The sequence below is a fragment of the Brachionichthys hirsutus genome, chromosome 9 (genome assembly GCF_040956055.1).
Source record: "Brachionichthys hirsutus isolate HB-005 chromosome 9, CSIRO-AGI_Bhir_v1, whole genome shotgun sequence".
Classification (NCBI taxonomy): Eukaryota; Metazoa; Chordata; class Actinopteri; order Lophiiformes; family Brachionichthyidae; genus Brachionichthys; species Brachionichthys hirsutus.
In genome coordinates this window covers 1659018-1671437 of record NC_090905.1, presented here as the reverse complement: position 1 = coordinate 1671437, position 12420 = coordinate 1659018, and the positions used below count along the sequence as shown (strand labels likewise).

The following is a 12420-nucleotide window of genomic DNA, read 5'->3' as shown; positions in this document are numbered from 1 at the left end:
GTTAAATTGTTCTTATGTGTCTTTTTAATTTATTGTTATTTTGCATCTGTGGAGTAACTTATAGACCCATCTAGAATTATCTATAATAATTATGAATGTTTTTTTATTTTATTTAAATCCAAACATGTTTCGACAATGATTATTTGAAAAGAAAAATTTCAATGGTCTACATAAAGTATGTATTAAATCACTTGGTTTCTTTCAATTGCACAAAATAACAGTTAATTGTAATATTTTGTTTTCATGACTTATAAAAACATGATGAAATATCAAGACTAGTGTACAAAATATGCTCTCAAACTAGAGGTATTCCTAGAATGATTTATTCGCGCGCAAACATTTTATGTTGAAAACCCAGGAACCGGAACAGGAAGTACTATTCCTTGACGTTTCACGATGCTTTTATTTTATCAGCAGCCGCTCCATCCTCCTCCCACAACAACACAGTAAATCCGCGGCACAATGGGGCTGTAATGAGTCGGAGCATCCTCTCCTCGCGATTAACCGAATCTTTTTATGGATTTAATGATGACGAAGAAGAAGAAGTTTAAGTTCAAGGTGGACTTCGAGCTGGACGAGCTCTCTTCCGTCCCCTTTGTCAACGGCGTCCTCTTCTGTAAAGTGAGACTGCTGGACGGGGGCTTCTCCGAGGAGTCCTCTCGGTGAGGACGTTTGATCACAAAGACAATCTGGGTCAACTAGAACTTTAGCCAGCCGAGCAAACCTCCGCCTACAGTCGTGCTTACTAGCTAACTAGCTAACGTTAGCACTGGCCCCAGTTAATCCATTGAATGATATCAAGCTGAAACTGGTGACAACTGGTGGTCGCAAATGTTCGACAGTCGGTTCTGTCATCGTGACTTTCAACGCGATCAGGTCGCATTTCAAGCTAATGTCGTCTCTGATAGTGGAATCGATCAGCTTACTGATTGGTGGATTGTCTCTAAGTGCCCTAAAACCAAATCCCACATCGATTACTGGTCAGTCAGAAACATCTCTGTTGTCCTGGGTGGTCTGGGAGGGGGGGGTGTCTCGTTGGATTGTTTGTTATTGATTATTTGCAATTGATCAGGCAAGACCAATGCTAAATATATTACTCCCCAAAACCTCCTAAGTAGCGGTGGCAATCATGTGCTGCAACTTTTCTATTTCAAAAGTGGTTTTAAAATGCATATAATTTCCTAAAAATCCACATTTAACAGGTTTTTACTTCTGAATTTGATTGAAAAATGGTTCTTCAAATCAAATCAGCTGCTGATGCATTGTCAGAGGCTCGAGTAAACATCTCTAATGTCTATTGTTCAGCTGCAGTGTGATTGGTTAGATCCAAAACGACATTCTCCCAGACGCTCCCGGGAGTCATCCCAGCTGCGTCTGCACGGGAAGCGACAATTGTCCTTTTATGCGGTTTCTTTTCCTTTGGTGCGACCTGTCGCCAGGACCGCACCATTGTTTCAGACTAAACCAGCGTTTATGGGAGTCGATCCCGGCGTTCTGAAAGTGCAATAATTTCTGCAGAAATTCAGACCACCGAGACTTGACCCAAGTGTAGAGATAAAACCAACGATTTACGCTGACACCTGAAAGCGGCATGGCTCAACCTGAGACGCGCTGTGGAGAACATTTCATGCAATTCCCATTCCCTTTCCGACGCAGGGTGTCTCCGCTCCGAAATGCAGTGCATGAAGCAGGCCTGTTCAGTCACCCCCGTTCGTTGAAATCGTTTTTAATCAGCACTCACTGCATCGCAAGATTTAGCAGATGTAATGTAGGCAGTGCACAATGGAGATGACATTTGGAGGCATTTAAATCGGTCAGAAGGAGTTTCTGCAAAGCAAACCTCATCCTGTCTCTGAGCGTGGGCGGCACCTCTCTCTCACTTTAACCTCCAGCTCTTGGCAGAGGTCATGTGAGCACATTTCTCTGTTATAGTCGTGCCAAAGCAAGCTTCACCTTCAGATTCAGTCAGGAAATGAGAACTCGATGAAAGGAGGACTGGAATTCACTCCTTAGTTTAATAGGTTGCCTTTGCTTTTTTGTGATCTTCCCTCACAGGGAACCAGTTCAGGCCAACTGTGTACGCTGGAGGAAGACGTTCTCGTTCCCCTGCAAGATGAGTGCCAGTGCAGGAACGGGCGTGCTGGACCCTTGTGTGTGCCGGGTGTCCGTCAGAAAGGTAGGACTGTGTGCTTACACAGACGTTTATGTGGCAGTTTGAAACGTGAGCTCACAGCACAGCGGGAGCAAACAGACTTTCTCGAGGGCTGTCGGGTTTAAACACGTCTCATATTTAGTTAAAAATGATAAATGCTTCTTTAAATGGTAAGAAAGGCATAAAGCTGAAATGCTTCTCGTATCTTATCATCAGGCTGCTCCTGATGGGCTCTGCGCTCTTTAAGGACTTTTGTTACTTTGCTGCAAACAAATGTTTGTGCTCCTCTTTTACAGGAGCTGAAAGGTGGAAAGGCGTACGCTAAGGTAATGCCTCTGCTGTACTTGGCAGCTATAGGTTACCCCGACCCCCATCCCCTTACGTGAGCTAAAGGCCTCCCCGATTTACAGTAATAAACCGCATTCAAGCATTTGATCCGCGCGCACCTGCAGCAAACGGATGGCGTGAACTGCCTGCAGGTTGAACCGTTAAGTCACGTTTTCCCCGCGGAATGTGGAACCACTGAAGAAAAACGAAAAAAGACGTTTGACGTTTCTCTCATGCCCCGACGGTTGTCGATTTTCATTCTGAGAGGAAACGGCGTTCAGCCGCTGAAATTCTTTCTGCTTCAGCTCGGATTTGCGGATCTGAATTTAGCAGAGTTTGCCGGCTCGGGGACGACGACCCGCCGGTGTCTGCTGGAAGGCTACGATACTAAAAATACTCGGCAGGATAACTCCATTCTCAAGGTAAGATGAAAGCCAGTCAGAACGGCGCCATTCCTCTGATCCTTCTCGGGGATTTCGGGGCGCTCGCCGTGACCTTTTGGAGTTTGCAGGTTCAACTGCTGCATGCTAATCAGTCGACCGTCTTTGTTGTCACAGGTTGTCATCAGTACGCAGCTCATGTCAGGGGATCCCTGTTTTAAAACGTAAGTTAAAGTCAAATCACTCACGTTTAATGGGGTGTTTGAGCTGCAGCATGAGTACGACCCTAAAGAGCTGATGGACGCGTATCAGATTTTTGGCACAGACCCGATGTCCTCCTGCATTGATCTCAGTTGCCATGGCGCATCGGTGTCGTGCATTTCAGAGGAAGAATGTGTGACATAAATATGTACCGAGAGAAGAAGGCTGCTCTGTCCCGGGGCAACATTTGACATGGAATCATTTTGCTGCTACTTCATGTACTTCAGTATGACGTTAAAGACAGTACTGTACAGTATATTCACATCAACATTTAACGTCTTGACTTGCCGTTTTGACCTAAAAAACGGTGTTTTCCTCTTTCCTCCGCCGTCAGGCCTCCTTCCACAGCCACGGTGATCGGCATCCCGAGCGATGGAGAGAGCCTGCTGGAGGAGAGGAAGGGAGGTGACTCACAGACAGGCTGTTCTGGTGAGATGTCACCACGCCACACTCCTCTGCTCTGCTTGCTCATCCCATCCCACCGGCTTTTATGAACCGTTTCAGTTTGTTTCGCGGTTAGGTTGGAGTTTTTCCCTCCTCTTTTCAGTTTGTCCGTCTTTCTGTCTTCGAGCCTGTGAAGTAGCACCACGGACATCCCAACATAAACCAACCATTACCGGCTGTTTTTCATGGATTACTGTCTGAAAGGCTTTTATTGTGAAGGAGCTGCAAGAGAGAAAATCCTATTTGTCACCAAGTCCCAGTTTACAGCAAAGAGCAGCAAATATTTCTGCACGTTCTGCAATTTTTTTGATTCCGTGTAAGGTGTGCATGCAATACCAGTAAAAAAAACAAATTCATCAATACCTCTTCTGATACAAGAAGAATATATAAATTCTTATAGAACTTTTAAAATGAGATCCAAAAAGAAACTATATTCATTGCAATTTTCTGCTTTACTATGCGTTCTGATCTCCTACAGCTAAGTTACATTCATCTTCGTCCAGCATCATGAAAGCATGTCTCTTGTAGCTGCCCCCCCCCCCCTTCACAGTGCAGCTCTTTCATGTATAATTTAAACTAGATTAGCTGCAATCTGCTGCGACCCTGTAAGCTCTCACATGCTTAAAAATGGGACGCGTGTGTGTGTGTGTGTGTCCAGGAGGGTTCTATGTGTGTCTGGTTTATTTATACAATAGTATAATTATCAATCTATCCAGGCATCCCAAAACTGACATCTTAAATGTAGGTTGCAGATGATTTCCTCTTCCCAATCAATCTTCTTTGCGTGTTTATTGGGTCACGACCCCAACAGAGCGGCCGGCGTGTCCTGATACTTCCTGTGGTCGCTCCCTAATGAACGCAGGGATGCTGACCAGCAGAACTGTGTGTGGGCGTGTGCTCGTGGATCTGGATCGCATTCATAAGAGCAGCTGCTGCGCAGAAAGCAGCCCCAAATTGTCTAGAACGGTGTTTCCATGTATTGAATAAATCTTGTAAATGTATGAAAGTCTCTCATCTCATGCTTTTCCAGAGAGTCGGGAATGGAAATGTCCCGTTGTCCCTGATGACCTCGGGGGCTGCGGTCACTCCCGAACATCCAGCTACGCCAGCCAGCAGTCCAAGCTGTCAGGTAGGGGCAGCCGGTATTTATAAAATATAACGGTTATTATTTTATAGCTCTTGGCCTGATGGGGGGGGGGGGGGGGTGACAAGCAATCATTCAGGCCATTTCTTGCACACACGCATAAAATAGAAATAAATATTCCTACCCCAGGTTTGAATTTCCAATACTGGCATATCAGATGACTGTAATAAAAGAGGAGGAGGAAGAGGAGCGATGCACTCAGATCCGCTCTGATTTATTTAGACCGCACCATTACGCTGTGGGAAGTGGGCTGTAATGATCTGATGACCTGAGATCCACCCTGCAGAGATGTGGGTGTCGATGTCCTGCTACGAACCTGCTTCCTCCTGATGTGCGCCGTACGTTACCCTCAGGCTACAGCTCCGGCCACTCCCGCTCCTCCAGCATGTCGGAGTTCAGCCACCGGAGAAACCACTCGGTGGGCAGCGCTTCGACGGGAATCGGCAGCATCCCAGAGCCCAGTGAGGATCGGGACAAGGATTGCAGACCCTGGCCGGTTCTACCTGAACACCCGGCCCCCTCCGCCGGCAGCAGCGCCACTAGCAACCCAGCGGGCACGCCAGTACGGAGTTCCTCTTCCTGTGAGAGACTCAACAGGTGAGTCAGGACCACAAGGACCCCCCCCCCCCCTTGCATCTGTTGTTAGAATTCTGAAACTTCCACTAGCAGCTTTATTCCCTGTTAGTTTCCTGGTAACCTCACAGTGAAGACACTTCCTAAATGATCCCCCCCTCCAGACACCCAGTAAAGCAGGACTCCATCGAGTCTCAGCTGAAGAGAATGGATGACACACGGGTGGATGCTGATGATGTTGTGGAAAAGATTCTCCAGAGTCAAGATTTCACACGCAGCCTACTGGACTCGAGTGCTGAAGGTCGGTCACACACACACACACACACACACACACACACCCAAAGGAAAAGACCAAGCTGTCCAGAATGGCGTCTTCTAGGGTTTTGTCCTGTTGAAGATGTTCATGTTTTTTGTGGCCGCTCTGTTTCAGAGGAGGGCTTGCGTCTGTTTGTTGGCCCCGGAGGAAGCACAGCGCTCGGAAGCCATCACCTTCCAACCAGGTGAGAGCACGAGACATTCACTGAACCGAAGCCAAATTAAAACGTTTTTACGGCAGATGGAGAGAGAGTATGAAGTATTGTGCTTAGCAACCATAAAAATGCTGCTAACCATTCCCACAAAGTCTGATTCGAGAAGGTAGAAACAGAAATGCAAACGCTGGTGATTTTGTCAGAGTGAAATTACCTGCTGCTAAGACAAGTGGAACCAGTTGTGGGGTTTAATAACAGTCAGACAGTATTGATCGATGACGGATTGAGCCGCTGAGCGCCACTCTTCCTTAGGGTGGGATTAAAGAATGGTATCCCCTGTAGATTCGTTCTCGCTTGTCGTTTCAGAGTCGGTGCTGGAGCCTACGAGCCGGTGGTGATAAAGCGTTAGACCTGCAGCCTGCCACGTCCCCCCCAAAAAATTAACCTGCAGCACAGGCCTCACTTTATCACCAGGGAGTTTGTCCTTATCGCACAGCAGTCGTGGGAACAACAGCGCCATCCTGTGTTTGTGTCTAACACTGCAGCTCCCTGGTTTTAAATAAGCGTCAGACGGGTAGCATCTGTGCAGAAATATATCCACCTAGCCAGGAGGATCAAGCACTGAGCAGAACATTCACAACATTAACTTTAAGTAACTGAAACTGTCACTGCATGTCTTGGTGAGATTAGTGTTCATTTTAAACGGTTAGGAATAGAAGCCATCGCCCCTGAAACCTGCGCAGAAGAGGAGTAAGAAATGTCCTTTCAATACATTCCACTTAATTTTTGTATTTCCTCTTCTAATTGGATGTTGCGTTCACAGATAAGCGGTTGCGAGCACTCATGGAGTGGGAATATTTCACTACAGACGAGGCATTAGATTTGGCGCGTGAACATGGATGTGTGAGTGTGTGCGTGTCTGCTATGAAACGGTTACGGAGTGGAGATCTTGGTTCTTGAACACACCCCTGAGGGTTGTGTATGAAAATCAAGCAGCACTTATCTGCCCTGCGAAGGCAAAATAAGCCAGAGTTTAACTTCGGTCTGGGCTCTGATCGACCTTTTATCGCGCTAAAACTTGCTCATGAGATGCCTTAAGGAAACTAACATTTTTAAAGTGTTAGCTGTTGAAATTAAAACTATCCTTAGTGATGAACCGGCAGCTTGGCAACATAAATGAAGCTGTAAGCTGCACCCTGCTGAGGCTAACTAGCTTAGCAGAGCTAACTAAGGCCTGCTTTTGACTCATGTAAAATCCATGAGTCACATTTTTTTTATTACAATATAGTTCCATGAGTAAATAGTACCATAGATCAAATTAACTCCTATAATCTCATAGCTACGATCACCCAAGTTAAATATTATTTTCTTACTAGTTTACGCGCTATAACTCTGTCCCTTCAGATTCACTGCTATTAAAGTGCAGTTTTGTTTTGCTTTGGCTGGAAGTAAATCGATCAATTAGATGTTACATTAATATCTGCACAATCGTCAGTGTTTGATCCGTTGATCCGTTTTGTCCGCTTGCAGAATTTGACGTAGTTTCACGGTTTCCCTGTTCAATGACGTGCCATCTCTGAGTTTGAATATTTTCCACATGGAAGAAACGTTTGCGCTCACCTTTCCCAGCATGCAGGAAGTGGTTTGGTTCTGTGACGAGCAGATATCTGTGTAGTAACTGTGAGAATGTGTTCCCATCTCGTTTTAACGTCCAGCGCGGTTTAAATGTCTCACGACGACTCGTTGCTTTTGTTTCTCGTTACTGACCATATTTTTGCAAAATATTTTCTTGTTATAAGGACCAAAAAAAATAAATAGTGTCCTCTCTACAGTGTCAAGTGTTGATTTGTGGCTACCAAATAGCAAATGTCGGGTGTTTTTTAAGTAATTGTTTTACCTGTAACGCAGGTATGTTCATCTTGGTATCAAACATGTTGCTACAAACATGGTTTCTTCTCTTCTGTGAAGCTGTTGTCTACGTAAAACTGTAAAGTCTATTCTCCTGTAGTGATGTTCTGATACTGTACAGTGTTTCCTGTTGTAGACATATTTTTTGCTTCTTTAAAAAGTGTACTGGATGCATAATGTGAACCTCGCACTGTTGAATAAAACGGTTAAACCTTTGAGCTCGTGTCAGCTGCACTTTATCCCGGGTGTAAAGCACAACCATCAGACTGTGAACATCTTTCAGAACCAAACGGATCATTTATTTATAACAGAGACGTGTGTATTTCCCAAACAAGCTGCATATCAAAGGCAAAAGAGCTTCAGCAGAGCGACTTCAGAAATACGTTGTCGCCAATGGAAACAATTGAAACTACAAATCTTTTTCCTGAGAACGTAACTTGGAGATTAAACATTGAGACTACCAGTCTTCATCGGTGCAAAGGGAGCTCTTGCTGGCCTCAGCAAATCCACTGTCCTCCAGAATGTTCTGTTCCTCTTCCTCTGTGTCTGAAAACACAAATTAGAAACCGCTTAAATTCAGAGCCGCAGCTCAAGGAAAGGATTGTACTTTGACATTGGTGGCATCTGCTGGGAGGCCCCGGTACTGCAAGTGTATTGGAAATATTACATCGACGACAGAAGAGGAGTTGTTACTACAAAGTCACCGGATGACAGGAAATGTAATTAGAGCACGAGAACAGTTCCATGCAGATTTTCACGACGCGTTTCTACAGCAGCACCGACCTTTCACAAACGTAACAAGTAAAACTTAATGTTCACATCACCTCGGTGCTGGAGGAGCACAGCGGAGCCGTCCTGGTTCATCTTAACCTGAGGATCCTCCATCAGGAAGTGTCTCAGATTGGTGGGAGTTCCACTCAGGGATCTGATTCTGGTTGAACTGGACCACAGAGAGCTCAGCGGCACAGACACGTACCTTCCACCGCACACAAAGGACGGCACCGTGAATGTTATGAGGATCATGAGGGGGGGGGGGGGGAAATCGACACACTTTACTGGTGACTGGTTCAGCTCATCTTCATTGTGGAAACACACCTGTGCAGTTTAGAAGCCTCCTCTTCATCCTCTCCTTCCTGATCCTCTGGCGCACCAATGCCAGGCAGGTACTTTATCGCTGCTCCACATGCTGCCATCAGGTACGGTGTGTGCGTTGTTTTTTTTAAAAGGTGAACCATAAATTGAGCAATTTAGAGAAAACCGACAGAACCGAAACAGAAATAACCACCGTCCTCAGATCTCAACTATAAACTTCATTAAGAGGCGCAGCTGTGGCGATCACCTGCGGGTTCCTCTTCGTTCTCCATGTGTTGCTCTGACACTCCGAGGCCATCCGCCACTCCTCCCTCAGCAGTATGAGCGGAGAGCCTCCCATCAGTCCTCTCCTCCACCCATCCTTGCTTCAGCTTTTCTGCGCAGTACAACGCCTCGCTCACCAGGACCCTCCGTAAAATGTTGTTGTCACGTAAGCTGGGGTAGTTAACACTATAAAGCTGATGTAAAAACAAAAAAGATGTCGATCACATGATCAGATTATCACCGAAACGTTTACTGATGGATCGGCCCCCCAGTGACACTCATGAAGTCAGTAATTGATTAGTTTTGATGCAGACCAATGTAGTTGCCAACTGTCACCAGGAGAGGCCAGCAAAGGTAGCACAGTTAAAGATTGAACCCATTATCTTTAACATCCATTTGCAGCATTAGCTTTTGCCATGTAAAAAGAAATATATACTTGCACAGCCTGCTGGATAATCTTGAAGCGAGTAAAATGTGGGACGGGATGGACTCATGGAGGCCAACAGCAGATATTTAAGTAGCTTTACACAGACAGGTTTACGAACCAGAGAGTATGAAAACACATCCTCAGCATCATCGCTAAACACGTTGCAGTCAACTTTTCCCCCCAACCGGCGAAACACGGCAATCTGGGAGCAGAATCCGACGCTCTCCTGTCGGCCCGGTGGGGCGTGTCCAACGCCAGTGAACTCCACCTCGTAGCCGTGCGTCATGCACACCTTCAGAGCCCTGGGGAGGGGAAATATTTAGTCATCGTCTTTAACACTCAAAGCTGCCGAAGAACGGGATTCTTAAAACCAGCACACCAGGACTGGAACTCTGCTCTGGTCCACTCAAACTTGTGGTCGCTGTGCCTGAAACCAATCAGTCCCGGCAAAAGGGGGTTGAACTCGGCGTTTGGCGTGCTGACGATTACTGCGACCGGGGTCATGAACCCGAACAAGACATCAGAGAACGTCTCCACATCAGAGAGCGTGAGATGCTCTATGCTGAAGAGACAAGCGGTGGAGACAGACAGACAGACAGACAGACCGACCAGGTCAATCCAGGGAGCAGTGATGGAAACCTGCACACGCGGTACGAAGGCAAACGACCACTTACAGCTCGATGCTGCTGACCAGATCAAATCCTCTGAGACGGGCGTCTTTCTGTGTGACCGAGCCCTGGTACAGCTCGACCCGCAGCGGATCGGAACCGGGACGCAAATAGTCAGCTGCCAATGGAGCTAATCCGTTCCTGAAGGAACACGAACGCACGCACGTTATCACAAAAGAGCAGGAAAGGTGATCCAGGAGGCAAAGATCAGTTCCCGTTTGATCACACGATCCTGAAGGCATCATTTACAGTTTAAGAACATGAAAATAACACTCGAGACAACACATTTTTAAAAGGTCGGGGGTTATCCCTGCCAGTCCGGAACTGTGACGTCATTGTCAATCAAACGTCGTCAAACACGTTTGTTTGATTTTATGATTTCACGTGACTGATTTTTTCTGGTGAGTCACTCAAATTCATTCTTCTCGATTCATTTCTCATTTTCAGTTAAAAACACGTTTCATTTTAGCTACTAGCAGGAAATGGATTTTCATCGTGGCGCGTGTATTTTTCTATTTGGCGATCAATAGAATAGCTAGCCCGCTAAACATATATCGGAAGTGGGATGTTCTTAATTATTATTATGTTACTTACATCTTTCTCCTAACCTTGGCTCCGTTTACGTCCACCCCGACCAGCAGCTCCATTTCACGGTGGAACCGGAGTTTCTTGAGAAGGGTGCACTCAGCGCACCCTAAATCCACAACCTGAGGAATTCAAGACGAGGAAATGATTTTAAAGTTATCAACAACAACAAAAATCACGCTAAAGACACGTTAAACGAAAGAGGGTGGCTAATGTTATGCAACATTAGCTGCTGTGGAAAAGTTAGCTAACCTAGCAAAGATTCCTCAAACAGACGTCGGTCCTGATTAATTGATTGTTTGTTATTAATTACCTTTTGGGGTTTGTTGCTCTTGACAAAATCGATGACAAATTGATGTCTCTGACTGTGAAGCGATGGTCTGAACATCTTGAAAGAAGTTTATCAACGAATTAACATGAAATCTTTGACGTTTCGTACATTAAGTTTTGTCATGCCACAATTCCGCCACACGACAGGGGGCGCTGTTCGTTAACGTCGCCAATAAAGCTTAGAGGTTTGTTTGGTTTTGTCGCGATGGATCTTGGGTAAAGGAAGTGTGTGTGTGCCTTTCCAGATCACTCTTTCATTTTTGTTTACATTATTAAATGAGATATTGCAAGTTTAATAAATTAATGACAGCCATCCAATCAAAATCATCTCTCTGATTTAGGATATTCAAATTATTTATTTTATAGCTGATCTGATTATCTGATTATAGTGTCTCACACAGGAAGAGATACTTTATAGATTTGATATCCAAATGTTTCAATAAGTGTGGAACGAGAGCCAGCGTCTCACCACGTGTGGAACCAAAAATAGAATGCTTTGGACTTATTTGATATAAGCTGGCATCTGTGTGTTGAACAGTTCTCTGTATGGGAACGTATTAGAATAAGAATACTGACTCACATTCACACAGAGGGGTGTTTTAATGTTTCACAGATTATTATTTTTTGAACTTCTGCAACCGTCACAAAATGAGAAGTCATATAGTACATCATAAAGAAAATATACAGCACAGTTTTAAAAACATTGCTCAATATTTATTTTATCCTATTTTTTAACCGAGTAATCATACAGAGACTCTAATGACTTTTTTTTTAATTACATCAAAAATAAATCAGTTTTCTTGATAAATATAATCTCAGCAACACTTTTTTTCGACAGCTATTTCGCTCATCTTACTATCTGTCACAATTATGAGGACGTGCTAAGCCCTAAGGAAGATTCATAAGCATTCAAATCTAAAGGTTCTCTTCAGGTTGGACATGTAAGATGTTCCTCAAGAGGAAGACTTCTCTCACAGCTTTGCTATTATAATTCATTTATTTTCAAAATTTCCCTCCTAAAGCTGTTAGTGATTGAACCATTGTTAATGAAGACATTCATGTGATGGTTTTTCTGCTCAGTCCAGTGCCCAAGTGGGTGTGTGGTGTTTCATTTGGGGCCATTAGTGGTTTTGCATATCGGCGAATAGTAGCTTTGCCTCCGGATGCTTTTTGCCGCCAGCCTGATGCTGTGGTCCAGGGCCTGAGGTTTTTCTCTATATGAAAATTATCATCACTTTCTATGACTATCACTTCAGGTGTGTGATTGGTTTTCTTCTTGTCCTTCATCTCCTCAATCAATCAACAGTGTGTACTCGCTTGCACCATTCACCGACGTCCATTTGGCAGGCAAAGAAAGTCCCCTCATTCTTACACTCAGCACTTGCGGTATTTCAA

The 12420-nt window shown here is 45.0% G+C and overlaps 2 protein-coding genes across 2 annotated transcripts; one reads left to right on the top strand and one right to left on the bottom strand.

Annotated features, from left to right (window-relative positions):
* Window positions 1-516: 516 nt before the first annotated feature.
* fam102bb (family with sequence similarity 102 member Bb) lies at window positions 517-6160 on the top strand. The gene is made up of 11 exons (XM_068743423.1): window positions 517-662; window positions 2056-2176; window positions 2449-2478; window positions 2785-2901; window positions 3037-3083; window positions 3455-3526; window positions 4566-4693; window positions 5062-5266; window positions 5446-5582; window positions 5712-5781; window positions 6118-6160. The coding sequence occupies exons 1-11, from the start codon at window positions 517-519 to the stop codon at window positions 6158-6160; spliced, it is 1116 nt and encodes a 371-aa protein (XP_068599524.1).
* A 1956-nt stretch (window positions 6161-8116) lies between these two features.
* henmt1 (HEN methyltransferase 1) lies at window positions 8117-11083 on the bottom strand. Its single transcript, XM_068743450.1, has 8 exons — window positions 11009-11083; window positions 10705-10817; window positions 10117-10251; window positions 9822-10004; window positions 9561-9744; window positions 9037-9209; window positions 8484-8635; window positions 8117-8205 (listed from the first exon to the last, which is right to left on the bottom strand). The coding sequence occupies exons 1-8, from the start codon at window positions 11081-11083 to the stop codon at window positions 8117-8119; spliced, it is 1104 nt and encodes a 367-aa protein (XP_068599551.1).
* Between the last annotated feature and the right edge of the window lie 1337 nt (window positions 11084-12420).

Coding starts and splice junctions, on each gene's coding strand:
- fam102bb (XM_068743423.1), top strand. CDS start 517: ATGGATTTAATGATGACGAAGAAGAAGAAGTTTAAGTTCAAGGTGGAC. Junction 2,902..3,036: donor AGGATAACTCCATTCTCAAG/GTAAGATGAAAG, acceptor TTGTTGTCACAG/GTTGTCATCAGTACGCAGCT. Junction 5,267..5,445: donor ACTAGCAACCCAGCGGGCAC/GCCAGTACGGAG, acceptor CCCCCCCTCCAG/ACACCCAGTAAAGCAGGACT.
- henmt1 (XM_068743450.1), bottom strand. CDS start 11,083: ATGTTCAGACCATCGCTTCACAGTCAGAGACATCAATTTGTCATCGAT. Junction 10,252..10,704: donor GCCAAGGTTAGGAGAAAGAT/GTAAGTAACATA, acceptor GTGTTCCTTCAG/GAACGGATTAGCTCCATTGG. Junction 8,206..8,483: donor TGTGCTCCTCCAGCACCGAG/GTGATGTGAACA, acceptor TTGTGTTTTCAG/ACACAGAGGAAGAGGAACAG.